We start from the raw sequence: 12,949 nt of genomic DNA on the forward strand, positions 1-12,949 counted from the left end.
AATTAGGGGTCACCTGTTTAGTTAACCTTTTTCTTCTTCTTCTTCTTCTTCTTGGCGTAACGTCCTCATTGGGACAAAGCCTGCTTCTCAGCTTAGTGTTCTATGAGCACGTCCACAGGGTTGTGCTACTTTTCCTCGAATGTCGGTTCTCCGAATGTCGTTTCCCCAAATGGCAGTTCCCCGAATGGCACGTTTCCCCGAAAGCAGTTCCCCGAATGACCCATTTCCCCGAAAAAAAAAATACATTCTTGTTCGAAATGATCTCTCGCCACAAAATGTTTGCGATCCTGTTGACTAGGTTGCTCAAAAAGTTAACCGATCACAATTTGACATGTCGTTAGGGTCAATTTGGTTCTAGAAAGAACGAGCAGTAATGGAAAGAAGGAGGCATATTACCATTCTTCATTCAGAAGTGTTTCAGCAGGTCTGAGAAGCAACAGAACTTGAAAGAACCGCCTATAAAATAAAGAAGGATGAGATTCGGGGAAATGGGTCATTCGGGGAAAAGTGCCATTCGGGGAAACGACATTCGGGGAATCGGCGTTCGGGGAAACGACATTCGGGGAACCGGCATTCGAGGAAAAGTAGCACAACCCTTCCACAGTTATTAACTGAGAGCTTCATCTGCCAATGACCATTTTGGATGTGTATATCGTGTGGCAGGCACGAAGATACTCTATGCCCAAGGAAGTCAAGGAAATTTCCTTTACGAAAAGATCCTGGACCGACCGGGAATCGAACCCGTCACCCTCAGCATGGTCATGCTGAATACCCGTACGTTTACCGCCTCGGCTATATGGGCCCATGTTTAGTTAACCCTTACCACTAAATCAGGCGGTTCGTAGTGTTATTCTTAGCCAATGGAGACAACCGCTCCATTCGACCTTTCGTAATTCGACCTTGAATTCTTTTCGACCTTTCGTTACGTCCATTCCTTGCTTTCGGCCGTTCTTGGTAATAATGACTTCTCACTTTTGTTTTACAGTGCTGCAACCACAGATGATGAGCGGCAGCAAATGCCTGAAGTTGCTCAGGTTCACCTCGGAGATATGGTAAACGTGTTCCGGCACGGTTCCCTCGTTATGGAAAACATCGGCGAACGAACGACGCCCACTTCCGGGTGCGTTCTGTTCGGAACCGTTAGTGGAGCGATCGGACTGGTCACGCAAATTCCTGCCGACTATTACGAGTTTTTGCGCAAACTGCAGGAGAACCTGACCGATACGATCAAATCGGTTGGCAAAATAGATCACGCGTACTGGCGCAGTTTTCACACGGAGATGAAAACGGAACGATGCGAAGGCTTTATTGATGGGGATTTGGTTGAGAGTTTTCTGGATCTAAATCGGGAAAAAATGCACGAAGCAGCTTTAGGACTACAGATTGACGTCGACGGTACCAAGAAGGAAGCGACGGTGGACGACATTATAAAAATTGTAGAGGATCTAACTAGGATACACTGAAAAAGTCAGTCATGTTAAACCTGCTTGTGTTGCAAACCTGGGTTATTACGCCGTCGTCACACAGATCGAATGGTATTCATCGAGAAAAATGGGAATTTTGAAATGTTTCAACCCCAACAGAAGTCACACTAGGGTATGAAGCAGTTCATTTGTTCGAGGTAAGATGAAATATGCGTTTACCTACTAAATGATTCTTTCTTGTTTCCGAGTAAAAAAAGGAATACAGCGATCTATAAAAATGTGATAAAGTGCCCACTTCCTGTGTCCGAATTTCCTTGCTGGAGAATTTTCTAGAAGTCGATCAGGGTAATTCACGACCCACCTGAGGAATAAGTCCTCGTCCCTCGTTTTTGGTTAAGTGAAAAGTAAAACCTTTCAAAATGGTTACGAGTGTTTTGTCAAACAAGATGGATCTAGCGCCTCTTTTGCGAACTATGGATCGCCACCTGTCTCTTTAAACTTTGCCCAACTAATTTAATACTTTTTTCCTCAGGGGACTCGTGAACGGGTTCAATTTAAGCCAAATACTCGCTTAGTCTAGATCTAGAACACTTATCAAAATAAAAAGAGAAAGTTTGGAAGATCAATCTATCAAACGAAAACTAGTATAGAGATAAGAGGTAACGTGAGCTCTTTAATTTGCTAAAACGGAATCAATTAACTATCAGGTCTTCAAAATGCTAATTTTACCAGAAATTATTCAAACATTATTCCTAGAATTCCTTGAAAGTCCATTCACGGATTCCATCAATAAGGGACCATGCACAAATTACGTCACGCTTTTAGAGGGAGGGGGTTTGGCATAATCCATACAAAAAATGTTGAGGTTCTATACAAAAAGTGCGACATAGGGAGGAGGGGTATGTTGAAAAAGGTCGATTTTTGCGTGACATAATGTGTGTATCACTCCTAATTCATTCAGAAACTATAGTATACTGCAGACATGGATTCAGACTTTTTTTATCAAGGATTTCTACACGAATTTGTTGAGAAAGCCCTCCTGAGATTTGCTAAGAAATTTCTCTAGGGATTTCTTCGGGAATTCCTCCCGGGATTTACTCGGGAATTCCATCTGTGACTCTTTCAGAAGCAACTCCAAAGATATTTTTTTAATAATCCTCCAAAGATTCATCCAGGAACTCTTCATGGAATTCCTTCAGCATTTACTCCTGGAATTCTTTCAGGAACTCGGACTTCCTCTAGGAATCGTTCAGGCTTTCCCTTAGGAATTCCTCTTGAGCTTGCTTCCGAGATTTTTTCTAAGGTGTCTTCAAGAATTCCTTTAGGAACTGCTACAGGAAAGTTCTTCCTCCTGGGATTTCTTCACAGGGTGTCTACTACCTGGAAAAACCTGGAATTATCAGGGAATTTTACTTATTTTCAGTTAGAAATGCCTCAAAGCGAATAAAAATTTGAAAAAAGCGCTCGTTGAATATTGTTTATGAGATGTAATGAATATCTGACGTTGAAACAAACTTGTACTTTTTTCACATCAATTTTCTATTTTATGTTTCGGATTTTGTATTTGGGAAACTGAGTCGACATGCTTTTATTGTTAGGATTTTGAATTCTCAATCTTTCAATCTATCGCAGCGTTAAATGTTGGCTTGGTGACTTAAATTGTATAAGCTTTTTTTCTTTATTTCCATGTGAATGAGATTACTGTCTTGCAGAATTTATTGAGCTTTGCCTAACAAATTCGCATTCGCCTGTAGATATTGGAAAATACATAAAGCACATTTTCGGCTCTTTAGGGTCCTAAAATCACCGGTTTTAGTAGAATAGCCTATTTTTTTGTCAAAAAAAATTTCATGTTTTTTTGGATCCATACTATTTTTGACAACTTTAGGCCCATACTGGAAAAACTTGTAATTAGAAGGCACGAAATGTTGCTAATTGACAAATTGAGAGATGAAATTTGTGAAGAAAATCGCGTTTTGGTGGGATTCGAACCCACGACTCCGTATTCGCTAGACCGGTCTAGCTGCAATTACAGTTGCAGTGAAATTTACAGCCCCTAAAATAGGGTGACAATGGGTATTATCGGCAGGTTTCGGCAGGTTTCGGCAGGCTCTCTTCGTCATGGGGGGTTTTTGTCAGCCAAATTGCCTGAAACTTGGCCATATAATTTAGCTTAGTTGGGAAGGATTTGAGATCAACTCTGAGTTCAATAGGTTTCAAAAAACCCCCAAAGACGAAGAGAACAAAACGGCCGAGAATAGGTAATTTCCCCTAAATGAAATTCCTGCTAAATGTAAAGAAAAAAAATGATTTAGCAATCAACTGGGGCTCCAGCATGAGCAGTTCCGACAATATTTAAGAATGTTTGCATAGGAACTACTCCAAGATTTTCTGCTGGAATGGCCAAGCTGATCTTTTATAAAAAAAAAATATAGGTAGTGCAATTTCTTGTTGTTTTCCACGCTAAATTCCTTCATAAGTTCATGAACAAAATTTTCAACAAATTATGCAGAAAGTTCTCCTAAAGTATCGCCAGGATTGTATTAAGAATTCCATCAGAAAATTATTTCGTGCTTCCGTCCTAAATGCTGGAGGAATGTTCTTGAATGTCATTATAGTTGGGACTAGAAATTTCCCAAAAAGTTGCGTTTCCACGTATTTCTAGAAGTCTGAAAATATGTTTAGTTTAGTCGATTTGTTAAACCTGGAATTATTTTCAAAAATCTGGAAAAATCCTGGAAATATCAGGGAATTTCATTTTCATAATATTGAGCAGACACCCTGCAGTACTTCCTCCTGGTATTTCTTCAGAAACACCTCCTGGGATTCCCTTAAGAATTCTTCTTTAGACTTCTTCGGAAATTCTTCCTGGGATTCCTCCAAGTGTTCCCCAAGAGTTCTTCCAGGGATGCCTCTGGGAATTTCTGGAGGAATTCCTCCGACAATTCCTGCAGGGATTCCTCCAGTTACTCCTCCTGAAGTTGCTTCATTAATTTCTCCCACGGATTCATACAGTAATTTCTGCAGAAATGCTACCAAGGATTTCTCCACCGTCAATTCCTCTACGAATTTCCAAGGGATTTATTCAGATTTTCCAGGGATTCAACCCAGAACTCCTCTAGGAGTTTCTCGAGGAATTCATCCAAGAATTATCCTAGGAATTCATTCAAGCATTTCTCCAGAAATTCGTCAAGAGATATCTTCAGGTCTCAGATCTTCAGTAATTTCTTCAGCGATTCATCCCAGAATGCCGCTAGGGATTCGTTCCAGGAATTCTGTCCCGACTTGCGTAACAGTCCCATATGAATGGGAACCCAGCAAAGCTGGAACTGTTATGCGGATGATGACAGTATAAAACTAACCATTTTCCAGAGATTCTTCATAAACTAAACATCACATACTTCATTGTAACTACAACAGAAAAAGCTAAAGCGAAATTTATTCAAACTTCTTCAATCAACTTGAATCGCTGATGCTGTTCAACCGGAACCACGTTGAAGAACTTCTTGTAGATCGTTTGATTTTCCCGCCCGGCATAAATCCGCTGCACCCAGGTGTGGTCCCAGTTGGGGTCCAATTTTTCACACGTCACGTAAACCTTGCCGTGCTCCAACGCAAAGATGGTTCCATTTTTACCAAATCCAACCTGCAAGGAAATCGGAATACAATATGACATCAACCCTCCTGCGAGTTCCGCACAAAAAAAACTATCCTTACATTCAATCCAGGGTGGAAGCGAGGGGTTCGCTGAGTGGCCAATATGGTTCCAGCTGACACGTAGTGGCCGTCTTGCACCTTCCAGCCACGATGCTTAGGACGGCCGTGATCAGATGGGTTTTTCGTGCTGCCGCCGGTTTTCTTCGATGCATGTCGAACCGAAGCTAGAATGCGGATTTTAGAGTAGATCTAAAAATCAATTCAATTTACTTACCAATCGATGGTGACTGTCGCAGTAATTTTCCAACATCTAGCAGTGTATTCTTAAACATTTTATTATCAAACTATATGAAAATTAGTGAATAATAGCAAAATTAAATAATTTCTGCTGCTCCTCCAGATTTACGTAAACAATATTGACATTTGTTCGCAGCGCATGAGAGCCAGTGCTGCCAGAGACACGATATGGTGCTGTCAAATTTTGTTTAAGGTGAAACACCATGGAACTAAAAATGCTAAAAATCTATTTAATTATCGCGATAAAATTAAAAAAAAATCCAACGGGTTGCGGTGGTTTCGACCGCCGCAGTTGTTCCGTAAATGTCAAAAGTGCTAGGTGCACCCTAAAAAGCATTCACTAAGTGCCATAAAATTTAAAAATAAGGCTGACACAAATTTCGATTTTCTCTTATGTTACCCCCCCCCCCCCCCCTCGAAAAATTTTGGTCGGAATCCGAAATTTTGCGGGGGGGATTACAAACACAAACGAAGATTAACGATCGATCAAAACGTACAAAGGCGACCTCCCATTTCCCATACATTCTCACGCGCGCATCTGATCGTGCAATAACAGGATCGGTGGAATCCGTAGAGTCACATGCATGCGCATGGCGTCTGCAGCAAAATGTATGAGAGAATAACGTTGTCATCGAAGTATCATTGTTGCGGTCACTGCACACTTAAATTTTTGAATGTTTTGGAAAGCTTAGACTCTCAGGTTTCTAATGATGAGTTCGTATTTGAAATCGGTGGTTGCGAACACAGCGAAAATCGCAGTTGAATGATAAAATTCTAAATAGCGACTAAATCCAAGATGGCTGCCAAAAAATTTTCAACTTCAAATGAAAGGTCTACACGAAAAAATATTATAACCCTAAGAATAAGTTTAAAAACTCAAATTTGGCTAAACTGCTTAAAGTTTTAACTCAAAGTTGGGTTGTTTTCTCCCTCGCCCCACCGCAATGTTGTCGAAAACAAAGAGAGAAGCACCGACGCATCCGCTGCTCTTCCGTGGAAGAAGCCAAATTTGGGTTTTCTTGAATTAACCCAAATTTGCGTCATTTGAGGCCTCCGTTGGGTTAAAATAACTTACCACTGGGTTAATTTTTTTTGCCGCTCTCAAACGAGAACTACTCACTCACCACTTTCGCTGTTTAACGCAAATTTGAGTTATTCCACGGAAGACCGGGATTGCGTCAAAACAACTTAAATTTGGGTTGATTTGTAGTTCAGTGTATACCTCTATACTTTCCCTTCATAGTGGTTTCTGCTTTTAGCAGTGTTGCGTGTACGTACACGGTGCATTACACGAACACCACTTGAGTTACTGGTTGAAAATAGTAAACAAAGATCAGCTGTTCCCAGCAAAATCAAATAGGCATATTTTCAACCAGTAGATTTGCATTAGTGTTCGTGACACCGCGCTGCGAAACCACTATGGTCCACTGCACGAATTTATTCTGGCCTGCTTACTCCTACGGCAAATTTGACGTTTGAGCGGTGCCGACACCGTTTAAACGTCAAATTTCGTGTGGGAGTAAGCATGCCAGCATAAATTCGTGCAGTGAACCATAGAAAAGTGAAGTTTTGTATATGTTAAAACATTACATTTTTAGATATTATGCGATAAATTAGGTGCAATTTGATGAAAAATCGTCATTTTTGTTACCTTGTCAGCCCCGAGGTCAGCCCCTTGCCAAGCGAAGGGTCCATCAATTAGGATAATTCATGTATTTTGGACAGGCTGAGGACAACGTTAGAAAAATCGTCCCCTAGCTCCAGAGATGGCATACACCTCAGAGCGCTAAGTGAGACGATAAAAAATACACATTATACACAGCCTGCATGATAAGAAAGAGTGCGTGTAAAGAAAAATCTTCTGCGTGGTCCGACTGCACGCGCTCGGCATCGTTGTCGCATCGCGCACGACGGTGAGCGCAGGAAAGCAAGATAAAGTACAGTCCAACACACAGCTCACATCGCAGCGCTGCGCTACTCTGTACTGCCGAGAGCGTACAACTTGCAGCTCAGACAGCGCAGATATGTAGCACATTCCTAGAAATGAGCGAAGCTCACGCAGAAGAAGTTTGAGCTCTGCGACGTCTCGCGCAGCTGGTGTGACAACTCACACATTCGCACTCTCACGCAAAGTTTTACGGCTGAGCGATGTGTGTTTGCTGCCGGTCCACATTCGTAGCAGAACAGAGCGGCACACATTTTATTGAAGATGTGTACGCAGAGCTGTTTATCAGTGTATCTATGCCATCTCTGCAGCTCCCTTAGAAAACAATTGATTATTTTGCAAAGTTACTAATTCGCTTATAATATGATTGTGCTTTGCGTTCCTGGTGACAAAAACCTTGACGAAAGCATTTTAAGCTTAAAAACTCACACTTTCAAATCGCCTGTTAGGGCCGATTTCTTCACCTCGGCTTAACCGGTAAGCCAGGCTTACCCATACAGTTAAACCTGGCTTAACGCTTAAGCCAGGGTGAAGAAATCGCCCCTTAGAATTGCATTTTGGACACCAAATATATGTTTTGGACACCCTCAGGTATATACAATTTGAACAGGGCAATTATCTCAATGTTAAGCCATTAATACTGCTAAATCATGGAAATGGCATATAATAACAAATATTTTCTCCGCTTAACAGGCATCTATTTTAATAAGTTTGTGTTAAAATCGAGGAAATATCGTCAGACTCACAGAATACGCCTCCAAGTATGCAATCGCACAGCATCCCCATGCAGTTCGTCAGATGATCAAAATATGTATATTAACAGTAGAAAACATGCAATGTATTTTGGACACCTTCTATTTTAAGCGTTCTAGATGAATGTTAAGAGATTGGCTGCCCAATGCTTCTTTATTGAACATTTTTCAATGCAATAAGGCATTTAAATTTCTTACAATTGTTATTTCAACGATTTTGGGGTGAATATTGTATGTGACTGAAGTGAAGTGTATGTCGTCTTGCATACCTGTGCATTTGAGGGGTTTTAGGGAAATAATTTACATTTTCGATAATTTTGAAGTAAATTCGTAATTGCTAATCGTATTTTCAACGTAAGTCGTCAGAATGGTGTCTAACTTGGTCGAGGCAGATTTCTTGTGAGAACAAGTTGCATACGGACATTCAAAAGTGCCTGAACGAAAGATGTTGCTTGTGAGGATCACTTGAAGATCGGATGGAAGATCATTCTTTTTTTTAGAATATTCGCGTTCGTCTATTTGTTGCTCTTCGTGTTCGTATATTTTAAGTTTCATCTTCAACTGAATTTGATGAACGCTCTGCTAGCCAGCAGGGATGATCTTCGCATTTGCATCCGTTGAACCATTCTAAATAGCCGTCGTGAAAGTATCACCAAAAGCGCTACTAACATTTCAGTAATAAATTTTGAAAACGACGTATAATCAATGATGTAGCATTGATTATACGTCCAGGGCTGTTACAAAAGGGTCGATTTGGAAACCGCAAAATCCGCGCCAAGCCATTTGAAATCCGCGCCGAGGTCATCAAATCCGCGCCAGTACAAAAACATATGGTTTTGATGACTGAAGCTCATAAAAAGCCAGACTTTTGATGTACTCCAGATGAAGAGCATTTCTAATGAAAAATAAATTTTTAACTATTATTAATCTATGACTTTAGATGACAACTTATACATCAAACAAGAATTGATAAATGTTGCAAACAGGCTAGTTCTTTTTATTAAAATTAAAAGTTTTGAATCGATCGTTCTTTGATTTTTTATCAATCAGTGTATCTGCAATTTAACGAGAATATGTTTTCCTGATCTCTAGGATTCCGAAAGGGAGCATTCTTGGCGAATGTTTTGAAACAATTTATAATCAACGTTATGGTAGAAATCCTGGAATAAAATCTAGTAAATACCAAAAGATCCTTCGAGAGAATCGAAAGAAATTTATCAGAAACTTCTTAAGAATTTAATGGATTATTTTCTAGAAAACATATTTTATAAAGAAACGAATAGAGTAATACTAGTGGAATTCATTGATAATATCATCAACAAACTTTACTTCTAAGAAATATATTTATAAATAAGAAGCACTTAAAAAAAACTGTCTGGAAATTCAGTGAAGATTTTAACTAGTTAGGATTCTACAAGTATTCTGCAAAAAAAATGCTCAAAAAATTCTGCCAAGAAATTCTGGAGGCGAATATAATGCTATTAAGGAGCTGACATGCGCTATATTGGCCGCTTAATAGCCCTGTGAGCCAAAAATGGCGAAATATAGTGCTAATGGTTACTAGGGAACCCTTTAATAATTGTTCCCGAAACTCTCCTCAAAACGAGTGTTCCGACTGGAAATCAAAGAGAAATTTTACAACAGAAATTTACGTATTTTTTGATAATTCTACCAGAAAATTTTAGCAAAAAAATCGATTCTACATAAATTCCACAAAAAACTGATTCAAGAATTCCGTGAACTCCGTTAAATTCATCCATAATGAATGAAAAAAGTCCTGCATGTTAAAAAAAATCACTAGAGTGGAATTTTCTAAGAATGCAATCATAAAAGTCTTCAGGACGTTTTACCTGTATTTTTTTTTCAGGAATATCTGAATTTTAATGACATACTGTGTCAGAAAACCAATCAGATTGATTTCTCACGACACATACAGTCTACAAAACCAATGATTTTTTATGAGATTCTATCAAATGTGACTACAAAATTTAACCAAATGTTTCTCCAAAATTTCCGGTAGGCGTCTTTTTACAATTTCCATAAAAAAAAACAGCTTTCGGTATCACCAAGAAAACCCAGCCACATAACCATTTGAAAATGTTCATTACTTTTTACTGATTGTGTTGAGCATCATGATGATGATGATGATGATGATGATTGTGTACCCACCATCAGCGCAAGGATTACCTATGGCTGCAGAGTCATACCGGAAGGGAATGATCTACCTGATGGTTTGTTGTAGCAGGGTAAGCTAAATTTACTGGAGACCTTCGGAAGACAACTCGATGGTTGTTATCTCGTGACAAAGTCTGGCCACCCCACGAACATTTGTCCAGAAACCAGTTCATTTAGCTTCCTTAGGCTACCCCTCCCAAAATCCCAAGTATCATGTAATTTAAATATAATTAATTTTATAGTTGATCAATTACCTGATTCTACCTGAAATAATAAATATTATTATTATGATATATACAGTTTTAATTGACCTACATTACAATTACAAATTAATTTACCTGAAAAGCGCTGAAACAAATAGTTGTTATATTAAAGTTATAGTTAAAATCAAGCAAATAACACTGAAACAAATGGAGTATTAGTAGTGAAAATACAAAAATAAAACAAAACACGAAAAGTAAATCAAATTTTGATCTTATAATTTTCCTGCATTTAAATTAATCGAGCGGGAGAATTACGAAATCAAAATTTGTTATGGTAGATCTTACACCGTAACGCACCATTATAAGGTGATCTACCCACGTTACGGGTAACTGATTGTGTTGAGCATCATGTCCAAATACTTAATGTAAGTGCATTTGAAAACGATTTCCGCAAAATCCGCGCCGAAATTAGCAATAACGCGCGAAATCCGCGCAAAACGCAAAAACCGCAAAAAACGCAAAATCCGCGCCACGTGTAACAGCCCTGTACGTCGTTTTCAAAATTTGTTACTGATTTCTTTAATATTTTCATGTGTTACCGTACGGTAACATTTTGTGTTGTATAAAATGATGTGGAAATGTAGGGATAATTATATTGTAAAAGTTAACGCCCGCACCATTGGGCGGCTGAAAATCTAACGCTTCGAATGCGCGGTCTGAGGAATGGGTGGCCGATCTCAAGAATGAAAAGGCGGATGCAGCAAAACGCAGCACCCACGTCGTCGAAATTGAGTGCTGGTGGGGGCTGCCGAGATACGAGGCGGATGGAAATAGGCAGTTACGAAGCGACTATCACTCGGCGAACAACCCGGACAGTTGGAGAGCCCGTGTAAGGGACTATCGAGCACGTTTTGATTTTGTATGGGCACTGCCCATTGGGCAGCCTAGCCCAAAACCGTGAGGGAATCCCGTGGACGTCAACCAGACGGGTTTTTGCGTAGTGAATCCCGGTAGTGAAGACGAAGGCCGTTCTGGTCCCCCTCTGGGTCGGAGCGATTGACTCCCGGGGTCAAATTGTTTCACATGTATTTGAGTATCATGAGTGATAGCAGTGAAAAATGGAAGTAATGTAGTACGACGGTGGTGCGATGCTGGTAAAAAATATCGCTGGAGATGAGCATTGTTATAAAACGTTTTGGTTATAACTTTCAGGATCCATACACTATAAAAACATTATACATTGCGTATGTGAGATCAATATTAGAGTATTGCAGCGTTGTTTGGTCTCCTTACATGAAAAAACACGAAGAACGCATAGAGTCAATTCAGAAGCAGTTTCTATTGTACGCACTACGTAAGTTAGGATGGACAGTATTTCCTCTGCCTTCATACGAAGCACGTTGTTTGCTGATCAACATTCAGACATTGAAAGAACGACGTGACTACGCTATGGTATCGTTTGTTACTGATATTGTCTCACAGCGTACTGATTCACCTGAATTATTGTCCAAATTAAATTTTTATGCTCCCAGCCGGCATCTACGTGAGAGAAATTTGTTTACAGCGGAACGTCATCATGCTGATTATGCAAAATATGGTCCGTTAAATCAAATGATGTACACTTATAATCGGCATTGTGAAATGATTGACCTAAATATGACTAGAACGCAGTTGAAGAAACATTTTCAAAACATTCGAAATCGTAGAAGCTAAATAAAATAGCAGAAAGATGTGACCTTTAATGATAAAAAACTGAGCTAATAACAATTATAAATATAAAATATGTATAAATAGATATTAAGCATGAAATGTATTGAAATTGGTCTACCCCGGTCAACCATTTCTTTAGATACCTTTACATTTCTTTATGAAGACCTTTAAAGACGTTCATATTCGAAATCGATAGCGATCGTCATCGTTTCTTGAAGAAATTTAAATAAAATTGAAGTTCCATCGATAACGAATATTGCGACATTTGCACCCATTTAGACTCGGCAGAAATTCATTATCATCACAGTCGAATTTCGCACACGACTTCGCAGCGGCTGGCATACGCAAGTTCGGTTGAGTTCATGACAGGGGCGTCGGATGCACAACAGGTAAACAAAATAAGTTTGATTAAGGACAGACTTGTTAGAATCCCAATATGGCCGCCACAATGGCCGGCTTTGGCACCTACTCACGATTTCGAAAGCACAAATCTCTTCGTAAACAAAACCAGCGCACCTGATCTTCTTATTTTAAGCTTATTACAAGTGAGCAAGAACAGAATAATAAAAGGCACTGTAGTTTAAAGCTTGCTTCTTGAGATTGTGCGTCTGAAGTTCAGATGCACTGTTGAAGCGGGATCTGAAGACGTTTGTCCTTAATGTGAAAATTCGCTGGGAAATGATGATACAGTGGATTCTCAAATTATCACAGTAGTCTAAACAGTAACGAGAAACCCAATAATAAAAAACGTTATCGATTTAACGATACAAAAATAGTGGGTTCTGT

At 39.5% G+C, this 12,949-nt stretch overlaps 3 protein-coding genes across 3 annotated transcripts in view; 2 read left to right on the forward strand and 1 right to left on the reverse strand.

Annotated features, from left to right (window-relative positions):
- The window catches only part of LOC109423491 (uncharacterized), a 48,313-nt gene that overhangs the window by 3,026 nt on the left and 32,338 nt on the right, over window positions 1-12,949 (forward strand). The gene's annotated exons all lie outside the window — the stretch shown is intronic.
- Window positions 985-1,711, forward strand: LOC134285427 (DNA damage-binding protein 1-like; the record flags this gene model as incomplete). The annotated part of the gene is given in 1 exon segment (XM_062846112.1): window positions 985-1,711. A coding segment is annotated over 1 exon segment (479 nt), but the record flags the coding sequence as incomplete, so codon positions are not given.
- Window positions 4,826-5,515, reverse strand: LOC109423465 (large ribosomal subunit protein bL27m). The gene is made up of 3 exons (XM_019698439.3): window positions 5,356-5,515; window positions 5,142-5,305; window positions 4,826-5,070 (listed from the first exon to the last, which is right to left on the reverse strand). Exons 1-3 carry the CDS (start codon window positions 5,411-5,413, stop codon window positions 4,867-4,869), a joined length of 426 nt encoding a protein of 141 aa, XP_019553984.1. The 5' UTR covers window positions 5,414-5,515; the 3' UTR covers window positions 4,826-4,866.

This window comes from Aedes albopictus, chromosome 1, assembly GCF_035046485.1.
Source record: "Aedes albopictus strain Foshan chromosome 1, AalbF5, whole genome shotgun sequence".
Taxonomy (NCBI): Eukaryota; Metazoa; Arthropoda; class Insecta; order Diptera; family Culicidae; genus Aedes; species Aedes albopictus.

Excerpts from the sequence above, each read along its gene's own strand:
- LOC109423465 (XM_019698439.3), bottom strand. The coding sequence starts at position 5,413 with ATGTTTAAGAATACACTGCTAGATGTTGGAAAATTACTGCGACAGTCA. Across the intron at positions 5,306-5,355 it reads GCGACAGTCACCATCGATTG|CTTCGGTTCGACATGCATCG; the intron begins GTAAGTAAATTG and ends TCCGCATTCTAG. Across the intron at positions 5,071-5,141 it reads GCTTCCACCCTGGATTGAAT|GTTGGATTTGGTAAAAATGG; the intron begins GTAAGGATAGTT and ends ATTTCCTTGCAG.